This window comes from Schistocerca piceifrons, chromosome X (genome assembly GCF_021461385.2).
Source record: "Schistocerca piceifrons isolate TAMUIC-IGC-003096 chromosome X, iqSchPice1.1, whole genome shotgun sequence".
Taxonomy (NCBI): Eukaryota; Metazoa; Arthropoda; class Insecta; order Orthoptera; family Acrididae; genus Schistocerca; species Schistocerca piceifrons.
Window position 1 is genome coordinate 912,222,180 of NC_060149.1, and position 16,480 is coordinate 912,238,659.

The window sequence follows — 16,480 nt, forward strand, 5'->3', positions numbered from 1 at the left end:
AGGTGTCAGAAAGACTGGGCCACTCAAGACGATGGGCAGTTGTTCAGTGCAAAAGGATAGGTCCAAATGGGAATAGGTGTTTGAGGAGTCTGAAAGAAAAGTGGGTGCACCAGTGTTAAGGCAGAAGAGGTTAAGTTGGTTAAGAAGGTCAGCCAAGAGGCCACCTCTCTGACAAGTCCTAGGAGAACCCAAAAGGGGATGATGCGCATTGAAGTCACTGAGTAGCAGAAATGGGGGAAGTAGCTGCCCAATTAGCTGAAGGAAGTCTGCCCTGGTGACACTGAATGATGGAGGGACATAAATGGTACAGAGGGAAAAAATCAGGTGGGGAAGGAAAAGGTGAACTGCAACAGCTTAAGGTGGGTGGTCAGGGAGATGGGTTGACTATGAATGTCATCCCGTATGAGCAGCACGACGCTCTCATGAGATGGAAATTCTGACGTCAGGAGGAAGGTCAAAATGAATCAGTAAGAAATGTGTCAAAGCAGTCGAGGGCACAATTTCGTTTCCTAAAGGCAGAGTACAAGGGGACACTGCAATGCTAAAAGCAGCCATAAATCCTCATTGTGGGACCAAAGGCTGCGAACTTTCCATTGGAGGAAAGTCACGATGAGGAAGAGATGTTGGGGTGTCACCTCAGCGGCTGCTGAGTGACAGCCTGAGAAGAGTCGCTACTACAGGGCACAGAAGCAGGAGGATCCTGGTCCATGGGGTCCACAGAAACATCGGCTTGCTTGTGCGGTCAGTCTGTGGGGTCCAATGTGGAAAAACGGTTGGTAGTGCGCACCGGCGACACTGAGGCCGGCCAGGCTAATGTATCATGTGGCAACACCGTCGATGTGGATCTTTGAGTCGCGAAGGAGAAGACTGTTTCCCTAGGGGGGACTTCTTCAAGCCTTTCTGGTTAGAGGAACACTTGAATGTTGGCTGGCTGGAGGGATGCAAGAAGTGTTCACGTGAGTATTCCTTCTGTCCTTCCCGGCCAACCGGTTGTGTAGATGGTGGCTTCACCCCTGAGGCGAGAGTTTGATGGCTTGTTGCACAGCTGGACAGGGAGATGGCAATGCTAGCTTGGCACTAGGTGACTTCACAACCTCAGAGCTGAACTGGAGGTCCCACATCTGCATGGCCATGTCCTTCATAGAGCGAGGGGTAACAAGAACAGAACTATAGGTGCCAACACAGGAGAACACAGGGTTTGAGGCTAGCTAATAACTTGTGAGTGACTAGTAAGGTACTTTTTCCTTTACCTGGATCTCTTGGACAGCCTGCTCATCAAGATACATGGCACAATCCTGAGAGCAGGCAGCATGGCTGCCATTGCAGCTGATACAGTGGGGAGGAGGTGGTGGACAATTGCCCTCGTGTGCGTCCCTACCACAGGTGACACATTTGGCTTAATGGTGACAAGGTGTTCTAGTGTGGTTGAAATTATAACACTGGTAGCAGCGCATCAGGTTTGGAATGTACAGCCAGGCTGTGATAATTTCATAGCCTGCTTTGATCTTGGACGGAAGCACCACTCTATCAAAGGTCAGAAAAAGAGTGTGTGTGGACACTAAGGAGGAATCTACCTTTTGCATTACACGATGGGCAGCAATGACACCCTGATCAGAGAGGTAAGATTGGATTTTGGCCTCAGTTAGACCGTCGAGCAGCCTAGTGTAAATGACACCACGGGAAGTATTCACAGTTCTGTGGGCCACAACACGAACAGGGTAGCTGCAGAGAAGCGAGGTGGCAAGCAGTTGTTGTGCTTGAGAATCAGAAGTAGTCTCCAAAAGCAAAGTGCCATTCTGTAAACGAGACCAGGATTTAACAGGGCCAGCAATTGCATCAACACATTTCAGAATAATAAACAGATTTACTGTGGTGAAAGACTGACCGTCTTCAGTACGTGAAACCATGAGGAATTGTGGTGCAGCAAGAAGGGTCTTTGAATCATTAGCCTCATTATGTTTTCATTTTACAGACATTGATTGTGAAGACGATTGGCTCATTGTGGGAAAATCCTGCATGATTGCCAGCGTCTGCAATGTCACACTCCTTACAACTGGGGCACGCGCCCACCTTAGGTGATTGTTCACACCTCAGGTCACACCTCCCGAACCATGATAGAGGGACCAATCAGCAATTTGGGAAGGTTGCAGCTCAGGCAATCACCCCTCCCTGGACCTGGCCTGTACTAGAGGGTACATGTGAACCCTACCTGTCAAGCCAGGGCTGGGAATTACGCGTTATCCGGTCACATGTTATGTGTGGGCCAGCCGTCAGGAGCGTACAGGAAGGAAGAAGAAAAAGAGGAACCTCAAATGCCGAAGTGGAGCAACGAGAGGAGAAGGGAAACAAAGAAAGAAAAAGGGAGCAAGAAACAATGGTGAGACCATTCTTACATCAGCAACGGACAATGCAGAACATTCCCAATAATCCCCAGACATGTTCTACAAGAGACATGAAGCACGGAAGGGAAAAAATGCTGCTGCATAGGCTGGGGCCCCATGGTAGCCAAGCACGAACTTGCCAAAGAGTGGCGAGCCGCCTGGGGGGAGGTCACCTGTGAAAGCAGCCAGTCTTATACCTTCTTTGCTTTAATTTCTGCACTGTATTTTGTGTGTGGTCATGACCACCAACCAAGTTCCCACTAGAATGAATGGTCACTGCCACACTGTGGCCAAAGACAGAGAAAGAAAGAAAGAGAGAGAGAGAGAGAGAGAGAGAGAGTGTGTGTGTGTGTGTGTGTGTGTGTGTGTGTGTGTGTGTGTGTGTGTGTGTGTGTGCACGGGGGGGGGGGGGGGGGGGATATGGTGAATGGTTAAACAATTTACATTGTGTCAAAACTTTCCTTACTACATTAATTACAGTTTTTCTTCTCCCTGAATTTTAATTCCTTGTACAAATTTCTCCTTGATTTCTACTTGCTCTATGGACAGGCTGAATAACATCTGAAAGAAGCCACAACCCTACCACACTCCCTTCTCGGCCACTGCTTCCCTTTCACATCCTCTGATTCTTATAATTGCAGTATGGTTTCTGTACAAGTTGTAAATGACCTTTTGCTCCTGGTGTTTAATGCATGCTAGCTTCAGAATTTCAGAGGAAGTATTCCAGTCAACACTGTCCAGACCTCTTTAAATCAAAATATGCTGTTTATGTAAGAGACTGTGTTTCTTCAGTCCATCTTCTAAGATAAGTCATAGGGTCAATATTGCCTACATTTCTCCAGAACACATACTTCTCTTCCATGAGTTTGGTTTCTACCAGTTTTGCAATTCTTCTGTAGTGTTTTGTGTCAGTCTTTTGCAACCACGGATTTTTGAACTGACAGTTCAGTAATATTCTGACCTGTCAGCACATGGCCTCTTTGGAAATGGAATTATTGCAGTCTTCTTGAAGACTGGGGGTATTTTGCCTGTCTCATATCTTGTGCACTAGGTGGAACAGTTTTGTTATGGGCAGCTTGCCCCTGAAGATCTCAGTAATTTTGAGGGAACACCGTCTTCTCCAGGGGCCTCGTTTTGACTTGTGTCTTTAAGTTCTCTGTCAAATTCTTCTCACAGTATCCTGTCTCCCATCTCACATCATTTACTTCCATCTTCATTTACTTTCTCTTCCCCTTCTATAACACCACCATGAAGTTAGTTTCCCTTTTGCATTTTCTGTCAATTACATTTTTTAGACATTTGTATTCTGTTTTGTATGCTTCATTTGCTACAGTTTTGTTTATTTTCTCCTTTTGTCAATTCAATTCAGTATCTCATGTGTTATTCAAAGATTTGTACTTGGTCTTGCCTTTTCACCCATTTGATCCTCTGCTGCCTTTACTATTTCACCTCTTAAAGCTACCCGCTTGTCCTGTATTGCATCCCTTTCTGCTGTTTAAGTCAACTGTTGCCTAATGCTTACTGAGAGTGCATCTTCTACATTTCCTACCTTTCTGCCATATCTCAAGTTTTAATCTGCAATTCATAAACAATAAATTGTGGCCAGAGTCCACATCTGCCACTTAAAGTTCAAAATCTGGTTTCAAAATCACTGTCTTATTATAATCATTATATCGGAAATCTTCCGACGTCTCCAGGTCTCTTCCATGTATACAGGAATCTTCTTACCTGGTTCGCAAAACTAATATTAGGGATTAAATTACAATCACTACAAAATTCTACCATGTAAGTACCTCCTCTTCGTTCCTTTCCCTCTGTCCATTTTCTCCTATTTTCCCTTCTCTTCCTTTTCCTACTATTGAATTCCAGTCCACAATCACAATGACATTTTCCTCTGCCTTAACTATTAGAATAATTTCTCTTATCTTACCTACACTCTTCCAATCACATCATCATCTGTGGAGCTAGTTGGCATATCAACTTTTAATGCTGTGATGGGCATTGACTTCGCGTCTGTCTTGGCTATGATGAAGTGTTCACTATGGTGTTCATATCAGCCTACTGGCATTCATATTTTCTTATTCATTATTAAACCTACTCCTGCATTATCCCTATTTGATTTTGTATTTATAATCCTGTTTTCACCTGATCAGGAGTTCTGTTTTTCCTACTATCGTACTTCACTAATTGCCACTACATCTAAATATAACCTATTGGTTTTCCTTTTTAAATTATCTACCCTGCCTAAATCTCCCCCACACACCACCACCACCACCACCACCACCACCACCACCACCACCACAGGAAGCATGCAAGGGATAAGTCCCTGCAGTCACGCTATTCATCAGTGTCCTTGGTGACTCAGATGGACAGAGTGTCTGCCATGTAAGCAGGAGTTCCTGGGTACGAGTCCCGTTCGGGGCACACATTTTCAGCTGTCACCATCAAGGTCTATCAACAACACCTGTTGGCAGCTGAGGGTTTCATTAATTATCATTTACTCTAGAGAAATTGCACAGTCATCAATGGTATCTGTTCTTTCGAGAACAGTTACTATCTTCATATATAGTTAAATGGTCTCCAGCCATTGACCTTCATCTGTGCGAATGCACACAGGTTACTCAAACTCTTACAGGAATCATCACCCTAGTGTGAGTCGATGGGCAAATATCTATTAGGTACATTACGTATGTAAATTGTGGACAGTTGGGAGTGTGGGTCTCACGGGAAGCGTGCAAGAGATAAGTCCCTGCAGTCGCACTATTCATCTGTGTCCCCAGTGGCTCAGGTGGACAGAGTGTCTGCCATGTAAGCAGGAGATCCCGGGTTCGAGTCCTAGTCGGGGCACACATTTTCAGCTGCCCCATCAAGGTCCAGGAACTCTCTCTTCAGATGCACCTGAAGCTCCTTTTACACCTGAGGATTTCTCTCCGTTAAGAATTACATGCTGTGTTCTTAACAAATAGAACTTCTCCGTCTAATCACAAATCTGGTCTGATATTTTATATGCTCATTTTTGTCCATTAGCTGACAGTGCTGAACTGTACAGAACACCTTCTGGAAGTCCATAGACACGATATCAACCTAGTCACCATTATCTACTGGGTTATTCCATCCCAAGTGATCATGGGCCTCTTGCTCTTTGGGCTTCAATTTTCCAGAAGATTGCTGTGGGTGTAGACCTGTCCCAGAAATGAACCTGCGCAAAATTTTAAATCATGAGCTTAAATGTATGAGAAACAGTGGTCTTCTTTTAGGACGGCTTTTCCAGGAATGTGCATGAAAATAAACAAAACCCAATGTTTGAAGCTCTTGTATTACAAGACAAAATCAGAGAAATAAAGTGTGACAGAATGTTAAGCATTTTGTGAGCCAGTATAATGCATGAAAGTGGCTGAAAAAAACTGCAAAGAAAAATGCACAGATTTTTTGACCCTTTTTGGGATCAGATATATCAGGAAGAAAAAATGGAAAGGAACTACAACTTGGCACATGATTCTATTAGCATTTCTTCCTGCTTAGCCAATTATTTTCGATTATACTCAATCACAAACACGGCACTGAATTTAAAATTACAAGAGGCAAGTCCAGATTTAAATGTTGCAAAAGAGTCCTTTCAGAAATTTCCCTTTCCAGTTCCACGGAAAAGAGCACAATTTTCTGCACTGGAAGCATCCTGTTGGATCTTACAGTCAGCTCAGCAAAGGTGCCACATATGAGGTTGAACTTCAAGAAAAGTCATGTGTAATATGTTAACATTGCAATACGGTACAGGTTTCTGAACCCATAACTTTAAGACACGCAAGAATGACATCTGGTAGATTAATGCTGGTGTTACAACTAGTAAAGAAAACCATGGAAATTTGATAACTCAACCAGTTGAAAAGCACTAGTTGAGTAAGTTTCTGCACCTATACTGGTAGTGACCATGTATGGTCGCAAAGGCAAGGGGGGTATTATGTTGTTATCAAACATTGCTTATTCTGTTACATGTAGATGGCAGTGTTTGTTGATTTCTTCATCAAGGTTCCAAAGTATCAGTCGGGTTTTTTGCCATGGTTCCCACACCGATATGTGGGTCTCTTCATGTTGGTTCCCAAGCTGGTGCTGTTTAAAACTACTGCTTCATGGGATTAAATTTTTCTTCAGTATGGTTCAATATGGCTTCTGCAAATTTTACTGATGTCCCCTTCTAGTTCTGAGGGTGCTGCAGTATTCACAATGATGTGCTGTTCAGGAATCCAATATTTATCTTTCAGGCTAACAGAATGATGAGCTGGACCGTATGGGTGCATGAATTTGACCAGGGAATCATATTCTTCAATATAAACTTCACTTGTTACCAATCCACCAGTGATAGTTGTAAATGCAGCTGATTTATTGACCAGGAATAAGGCTTAAAAATGACATGAAAGCCACATTGGTGTCAGTTGACTGATAAACTGAAGCATCAAAAGAAGTTGTATCACTTGAAACCTGGCTAACTTGAATGTGATTCAAATCCATTGGCAAAAAAATGTTGCAGTTAAAGTATGGTCATGTGCAAATCATTCCTCTTGTAGCTTTATTTCATCTTTTATTTCTTGGCTCATATCAAAAATGAACTTATTTCCTTGTACTTGTTGGTCAAAAAATTTGAATAAATCTTCGAAGGTTAATATTTGATCATCTGTAGTTTGTCGCACGCTTGCTCTTGCTGCTATGCATTTAGCCATTCCACAAATTCCACTGCACAGAGGTGCAGATAATGCATAAGCTAATATGTTGTACTTTTTCAGCTTTATAGTATACAACACATGGGTGCAGTGTTGCTTGACTGTTGTCCCAGTGATGTCCCTGAATATGATGAAAGGATAATTTTCTGCAAGATGCATTAGAATGACTAGTTCACCAGGCTTCAAATTTTCTTTGATTTTCTTCAAGTGACAAATCTGGTGTTTCATGTGACCAGAAAGCTTCCAAATTTTGGCAATCAAATTTTCACTATATTCTTCAATAGGCAGCTGCTTTGTCTCCAGTGTATCACAATCAGTGTTGGTCCATTGTTTGAATTCAATCACATCATCAAAATAACACTTTTTAAAAACTTCTGACACATATTTCTCTAATTCTTTTCTTCCTGTGCAGTTTTCACACTGCTGAAGCATGCAATCCCTTAAATCTAAACTGCAGGCAATCTTGGCAAGAAGGGCTTTGCAGTCAATGTCAGTAGGATTTATGTTAAAGATTAGCTTCACATTTTGATGGATTGTGCAAATGCATACTGAATGTGTTCCAGGTGCTCCAATGGTAATGCACCATTTTGGTTGCAACTCATAAAATTTAGAATACCCAATTTCTTGCTCTGTGTGGTCTTTTCAATATTGAATAAACAACTATTTCAAATGTACAAGCAGTAGGAATTTCAGTTTTTGTTCCATTAGGACTTCTAATTAAGATAAAATCATCCTTTCCTGGACAATATATACAGGGATCATATATGAATTTCACAATATCAGATTAAACTATCGTCCAGTGGCTTCATAGAGGGACATCTTTCGATGAAAATTGTATAATTTGCCAATCAGCACTGTTGCTTGACCTGGCACTGTGCATTTAACAAGCTGTACCATCTTGCGATGGTAGCACACTGCGCGTGATTTTAGTTTTCAATCTTAATTTTCTTCCATTTCGCTGAATCGACTCTGAGATACAGAAAAATGTTTCTAGCAGAGGAAAGTGTGCTCTTTCCATTAGTGCTTCAAAGGAGAATGTCTGAAGTTACACTTCTGCAATATTTGCACCTGGGCTTGGCTCACTTTCTACAGTTTTATATTTGACACATTTTGTGAGTACTTGGATGCATTACACGGGCTCACAAAGTGTTTTACACACTACTACATTGTGTTTTTCTGACTCAGGGACCAAAATTGTATAGTATCTGAAAATAAGAGGTTCCTAGTTGCTGTTCCCCTGTATTAAGAAAGGTTAAAACAATTGAGTTTGCCCACTTTCACCGCACCCTTGTCAAAGAGCTTCTCAAAAATATATATATATAAAGCACTCTGTCTTCAGGCCACGAGTGGCCTACCGGGACCATCTGACCGCCGTGCCATCCTCAGTGGAGGATGCGGATAGGAGGGGTGTGGTGTCAGCACACCGCTCTCCTGGTCGTTACGATGCTATTCTTGACCAAAGCCGCTATTATTTGGTTGAGTAGCTCCTCAATTGGTATCACGAGGCTGAGTGCACCTCAAAAAATGGCAACAGCGCATGGCAGCCTGGATGGTCACTCATCCAACTGCCGACCACGCCCGACAGCGCTTAAGTTCGGTGATCTCATGGGAACCGGTGTATCCACTGCGGCAAGGCCGTTGCCAGGTTCTCAAATATAGGGCTACATTTTCCAACATATTGAGTATTACGAGCTCAAATTTTGCACGAGTTAATTTCTATGGTATATCTGTACCCATGGTAAATTTGAACAAAATTTGAAATGGAAGAGTGGGAAACCTTTGAAGAATGTGATCATCTAGGTTGGAATGATCCTCCAGTCTTTTGGGTCTTGTGGGCAAACAAAGTAAGCAGAGTTTCAAAAGATCCATCATTTATGGAATCCACATTAATTTCTACAAAGGAGATTTTCAGTGTGCAGAAAGGTCATTATATGAGAGTAGAAAACATGTTCCAAAATTCTACAACTAATGACACTAACGATATAGGCCTAGAAGTGTATCATCTGTTCGATGAACCCTCCTGAAAATGGGAATGACTTGCACATTTTTTCCAATAGCAGCACAATTATCCAGTGACCTATGACAAACTGCTAATAGAAGGGGAACAAGTTCTTTCACATATTCTATTAAACATCATACCGATATTCAATCAGGTCCAGTTTCTTTTCTCTGTTGAGCAATATTAGTCGATTTTCTATCCTGTGATCAATTATCTCAATATGTGATTGTGTGACTTACTCAGTGAAACAATTTTGGAAATATTTAATATATTATTTAAGGCTTTACTCTATCATCCCCTGTTTTGGTGGCAGGCTGGTCACTGAGTGACTGTATAGATGGCTTTGATTAACTGACTGACTTAACAGAAGACCAATGTCTCAGGATTTTTTGTCAGACTGGTAGGTACAATTTTACTTTCGAATCTGTTGAATGCATGTTTCTCCTTAAGATAATTTTGAATTAACTCAGATTTCAATTTCAAACAATGTTTTCGTTATGTTTAGATTTGTAGTGGAGCTCTTTTCATTTCCCAGGTATATTTGCCTGTTTAACCACAGTGAATATTTCCCAACTTGACACAGAACCTGTACGTCTAACGCATAGTTTTTAACTCTTAGAATGAAGATTTGAGCACAAATAGACAAATGTTTGATATTGGCTGCTCAGATAATCTGAAATCTGTTTCCTGTCATATTTACTATGTGGAAATATCTTCACACCTTTCTTAACATTCCTACTGACACAAATATTCAGTGTTGTTACAATGGTTTTAAAATCACCGATGTCCTGTTGTATGACAACAGAGTCAAAAAGTTTGGGGGCTGTTTGTAACAAGAAGATCCAAGATGTTAACCTAACTAGTCAGTCCGAGCCACATGTGCTTTCGATATATAATCAAAAATACAGTTTAGCCTCTCTAACTGTAGCTAAGCAATGTATGGTTTAGAGTCCCGTCAGGAGGGGTGTGTGGGAGTTGCGGGAGTGGCACACACAGTCTGCTGCATTGACTTAATGCCATCCCAGATCAGATCAGCCACAGTCAGTGCCGACCAATAACAGCAGGATGGCCATCCAATGGCAGCAGCTGGCCGTATGGCGGGACATTGGTGCTGCAAGCAACTGCCAGAATTGAAAGTCTGCACTGTCAGCCTGTCAATTTACATGCCTCAAAAACATTACACTCTACTCCAACAGGAGACAGCCTCGGTATTACATCTGCCATTTGGTATCTACAGAAATTGGAGGCAAGGTGGCATGGCTGAGCCACATGAACTTACTTGGTGAGCATATTGTTATGAAGGCTATGCAAAAAGCTATTTGGAGTTATCTGCAGTGCTGTGGTGTTCTTATACTGTGTGTTTTAGGCTTCAGTTAAACCCACTGTTGCCAAGAAGCATTTACCGAATTTTGTTTTAATTCATGTGTATTTCAGTCTTTTGCCTTTGTGATCTAGGGATAATTCGTGATTAGTATGAGTGGTGCCAGTAATGTGTACCAGCATAGATAGAGGCAAATGCAATTTTCCTGTCTTAACCGAAGCCACATCTGGTTCAAATTATATTTGTACACCTTTATTCAAATTTTAAAAAGCAAACTATGTTTGTCACTGAGGGTTTCTGTCTGCTTATGTTACAAATTTTCCAGTTTATTGGGTTTGAGCCCAATCTGTAACTGAGGAGTATTACTCAGGCTGGCTCGGCTTTCGAGCACAGCGTTAAATACATTACAATTAGTTGAAGCTAGCTGGGCATCACTTCTTAAATTTGTTTACATATCTTTTTGCTCATTTGTTATGTAGTTTTATTTAATAGTGGCTCATTGTCTGGTTTAAGCTGATAACTAAATGTCCACTCATATAGTTTATTGGTATGCAACTCTTCTAATGGAAATGTTTTTCTCCCTGTTTTGGTTAGTACCGTGCTTGTCAATCTAGGTTGGAATAGAATCACCAGATCAAGGTGAAGCGTTTTGCTAGCTTCAGTTAAATTGCTCAATTCCCAATTCTAAAAGTTTACTGTTCATTTGTTTGCATTTACTGAAATTTCTTAGGACTAAGAAAGATGTGCTAAGAAATACATTAATATCTGTAGTACCATTTTTGATAAATAAATGGTCTTTTCTTGTTAATTTTTTTTATTTTTTTTTGGTAACCAGGCACCTTACCAGTCCCAGCTCCTCACTAGCTACAGGATTTCATGATTCTCTGAGGAACTGTTCGGATAAGGCATTTAGAACAATAGTATGAATCCCTGTCCCTCCCACCTACCCTAATAACTTGACACTCCCAGTTTGACGTGGTAAGATGAAATTTCTCCCCAATACTATAATAAGCTTAGGAAGCTTACATGCAATCTTCTCCAAATTTTCCCTGAAATGTTTTGCCACTATGGCTCCCTACACTGGGGATCTATAATAACACCCAATTACTACATTTGATTGACCCTAACTCTTCTCTACAGCCAAATTATTTTGCATTTGCTACTGTTACTAACATCACTAGGTGTAATTATGTTATTTGCTACTCTAAACATGTCTCCACCACATTTGTTCAGCTTTCCTTTGCAAAATAAATTATAATGAGCATTTAAAATTTCACTGCTGTTCAACTTCTGGTTTCAGTCAGGTTTCCATTCCTAGCACTGTGAGAGACGATTACCAACACTAGTTCAAATAACTAATAAAAACAATCAACATTTTCTTTCTTCAGTCTGCTATGAAGAATGCTGCTCCTTGTGATTAATGGGGCTAATACTCTCCTCTCTCTGAAATCAGTATGCAATTTATTGGGCCTGTGGAAGCGTTTTGATATCCTTAGAATGCCATGTGTGCACATCACACGTACCCTCTTAGTCTTAGTAGCTTACTGTGTGTAGTGCACACCTGGCCAATTAAAATGTGTTCTACAATTCTTAACACAGTACCAAACTTCAAGCAATCTGCATCCAAGATAGTTACAGAATTGTGTCAGTGATTTAAAACCTCCATTTTGAAACAAACAACAGGATTTGTTTGGACATTTCAGCAAGATCAGCCTCAGCCCCCAATAGAAAAGGTATCCTATGCTGGCTCAGATATAGTCTCAGCAATGGACAAGATCTAAAATCTATTTGTAAGGTGTAAGAAGACAGCCATGAAGCCAATACCCACTTTTGCCTTACATTTAGAAATTGCAAATTTCACTACTGTTCACCATTAAACCTCAGATGAGTGTTAACCAACCAAGTCAGTTCTATCTAAAGGTTCTGCAACATCAATGTTCCCAGGCAATGTCACAGGCACCAGATGTGCTAAAGCTTGTAGCCCTGAGCAGGAGACTGATGCTGCCAACTGCATCCAGCACAGCTTACAACTGTCTCCATCAAGTGGCCAACTCCTCCTGCATTTATAAACAACAAGCACAGTCCCTATCCACCTTAACCTGCAATCTGGTATAAAACATGAAATATACTAACAACCCAAGCATTCACAATTAGTAATGCTGCTATACTGCTATGAGCTATTGCTACACCACACAGTAACACTAACGTGATCAAAATGTGTAAACACTTACTAAAAAAATCGCTCAACACTGATAAATACACACATCAAAAAAAGTTTTGCATCAGCCCGGTTCCCAGAACTCCCGAAGATAGATGTTGACTTTGGATATTGTATCACAGACACAGTCCCTTTGACTGTTCAGAGATGTCACTAAACCCGGCCAAAGATGTAAACAACCATGCATGAGCAGTGCCTAATAGACGGAGGGGGTCTGACAGCCGATCAGTTCCAGTGATTCCATCAGGAAGGAGGTAGATGGCTCATGTTGTCTGTAGTTCAACCATGCCTAGACGGTCAATACCACGGTTCAATCACATCCACATTGTTACTTTGGGCCAGCAAGGGCTCTCAACAAGGGAAGCACCCAGCCATCTCAGAGTGAACCAAATTGATGTTGTTGAGACAGGGAAGAGATACAGAGAGACAGCAACTGTCGATGACATGCCTCACTCAGGCCCCCGAGGGCTACTACTGCAGTGGATGACCTCTACCTACGGATTATGGCTCGGAGGAACCCTGACAGCAAAGCCACCATGTTGAATAACACTTTTTGCACAGCTACAAGACGTCGTGTTACAACTCAAACTGTGCGCAACAGGCTACATGATGCGCAACTTCCCTCCAGATATCCATGGTGAGGTCCGTCTTCACAACCATGACATCGTGCAGCACAGTACAGGTGGGCCCAACAACATGCCAAAAGGACCACTCAGGATTGGCATCATGTTTTCTTCACCGATGAGTGTCGCATATGCCTTCAACCAGACAATCGTCGGAGATGTGTTTGGAGGCAACCCGGTCAGGCTGAGCACCTTGAACACACTGTCCAGTGAGTGCAGCAACGTGGAGGTTCCCTGCTGTCTTGGGGTGGAATTATGTGGGGAAGACGTACTCCGCTGGTGGTCATGAGAGGCGCCGTAATGGCTGTACAATATATCAATGTCATCCTCTGACCGATAGTGCAACCATATCGGCAGCATATTGGCAAGGCATTTGTCTTCATGGATGACAATTCGCACCCCCATAGTGCATATCTTGTTAATGACTTCCTTCACAATAACGACATTGCTCGAATAGAGTGGCCAGAATATTCTCCAGACATGAACCCTATCGAACATGCCTGGGATGGACTGAAAAGGGCTGTTTATGGACGAAGTGACTCTCTAGGGGATCTACGCCAAATCATCGATTGAGATGTGGGAAAATCTGGACCAATAGTGCCTTGATGAACTTGTGGATAGTATGCCACGATGAATACAGGCAGGCATCAATGCAAAAGGTTGTGAGTATTAGAGGTATTGGTGTGTACAGTAATCTGGACCACAATCTCTGAAAGTCGCGCAGTATGGTGGTGCAACATGCAATGTGCGGTTTTCATGAGCAATAAAAAGGGCAGAGATGATGTTTATGTTGATCTCTATTTCAATTTTCTGTACAGGTTCTGGAACTCTCGGAACCAAGGTGATGCAAAACTTTTTTTGATATGTGTAGATACTGAGTAAAAATTTCTCGGTGTACATGCCGCGTCAAATCAGGATAAATCTCCGAGCTTTCGACCACTACCTCCATGGTCGTCGTCAGGGCTAAAACTGACTGTCGTGAACTAGCGAGGTTCCCACTTTTATATGCAAAGGACGGCTTCTTATTGGCTGGAATACGTCAGCGATATGGCGCGTAGCGAAGTGGTGCCCTCTACTTCCATAGATGTAGTTGCTATCCCGCGTTGCTTGCAGCGCCATCCCTTAAATCAGGAGGTAAAGTGCGAGAAGTTTTTCTCAGCGATTTTTCTTTATCCAGTGCACTCTTCCAAGTGTTGCTAAGTGCATAGCCGTTGTCTCTATTAAAGTTATTATCCCTAAGCCTAATTTCGACTGCTTCCCGGATCACAGAGTCCCAGTAATTCGATGTGTGGGCTATTACTCTGGTTTCTTCAAATAAAATCTTATGCTTGTTAAGCAGGCTATGTTCAGCCACCGCTGATTTTTCCAAATACCTGTATTTCAGGTGACGTTGGTGCTCGATGCAGCGGTCGGCAACGGTTCTTACAGACTGGCCCACGTAATTCTTGCCGCATTCGCAAGGAATAGTATAAATTCCCGGCACTCTTAAGCCGAGACTATCTTATTGTTCACATAATTTTATTTTTGTTTCAGCCCAACATTGAATATATGAAACTTAATTATAAATCATTTTTACAAAATAAATAAACCGAATTCATAGCACCTGAAAGTAGACATTAAATTGTTTGTTGTGAAAGTTCCAGGTTTGAGTGCACAGACAAATTCTCAGTAATTTCAGCTATCACAAAACATGTGATTTGCATTACACAAGGTTTCACATTAAATTTACTTACTTACTTTCTGTTCTGGTAGGTTACTACAATGAAATTTCATAATTTACTACTTGCCTCATCATCTCCATCAATATTTTCCATGTTGTCTTCACTGATGTTATTCAGCCTGGGATGGAAGAATTACACGTATCTACATGGGGAAGTAAACCTGAAACAGAAAAAAAATATGGTGATGACAAATTTGTAATACATAATATAAAACACCATGGACATTACTAAATTGGTTAATGAATTACTGCCATACATTCATCTGACCAATGAAGGACAGGAACATACATTCAAAACAAATTAATGATAATGCTGAATCATATATTATGGAGAGATTCGCACAGAAAAAAATCAGTATCCCTCTCAATACTTTTGTCACACTTCAGGGAAAAGGGCCACACCACAACTTCTGGACAATACACAACAATAGTCAAACATATCAACTATATTCATTATTTTGAGTCAAGATATATATACACACACACACACACACACACACACACACACACACACACACACACACACACACACACACCTCATTTCAAACATCAGTACTGGCACGATTGCCTTTATAATTAGCACTTTTTATCTCTTGCTCATTCAACAATTCTTGTTATCTTTCATAGGTTTTTCTTTTCATATTTTTTTTTTTGTAGATGCAGACTTTTTGAAGATTTTGCTTGTAAGCAAAGCATGTATCAAACACAATAGTTATATTTGCTGAATTGAAAAACTAGTTTGGTTCTCAATCTTAAATAGCTTCTTTTCTATCTTAAAGAACTTCTCTTTAGCAGTATTGAGGCAATCATCTGGAGATATTGCAGTGTTTAAGGTATTAGACATAATTTTAAAGAAAAAGAATTCCAATCCCTGCCTTGCCATTCCAATTATAGGTTTTCTGTAATTGTACTAAATCATTCAATGTTAACTTTAGCATCATTACATCGATATACTAATGGCGAATTTCTGCCCGATTCCCCAGTGGGAGACCCAGCAGTCAGACAGAAGACCTTGCCCAGTATAAGAATGGTAAAAAAGTCACTTCATTATTGGAAACTATATGCAAGACATGCGCAAAATAAAGTTTGAAAGTAGCTCTCAAAAAATTATGATATCTGTCATTTCATTTTTGTGCTTATTTCTAGGGGAATTGAGTTTTTCTCCACAGTGGGATTGCTCAGTTTATAATGAAAAATGGGCTTCTGACGTTCGGCACACGGCCTTACAAACAGTGTGTCATTCAAATTGAACGGAGCCAAATTGATCAAACAAATACTATCTACAAATGAAATCTGAACAGCATTTTAGGAACATAAAGGTGTGGTTTGATGAACTTCACGGAACAGGGAACACCAATGACATCTGATGTGTACTACCAAACACTTTCAGAAATGACTAATTAACTTTACTTTCCCTGTGGCTCACTGTCTACAGCAAGCCGTTTAGCAGTGTTTTATGGCATCACTCTGCAAGACACTGGAGATGCTCGGAAATTCTTCCAG

General features: G+C 41.3%; 1 protein-coding gene across 6 annotated transcripts in view; it reads right to left on the reverse strand.

The window, feature by feature from the left end:
- Nucleotides 1-16,480, reverse strand: part of LOC124722711 (tetratricopeptide repeat protein 39B-like) — a 336,578-nt gene that overhangs the window by 128,487 nt on the left and 191,611 nt on the right. For all 6 annotated transcript variants that reach the window (XM_047247848.1, XM_047247847.1, XM_047247850.1 and 3 more), the window contains exon 2: nucleotides 15,045-15,138. In XM_047247848.1, coding sequence (XP_047103804.1) covers nucleotides 15,045-15,071 — 27 coding nt within the window. In that variant the 5' untranslated portion in view covers nucleotides 15,072-15,138. The remainder of the gene's footprint in view (nucleotides 1-15,044; nucleotides 15,139-16,480) is intronic.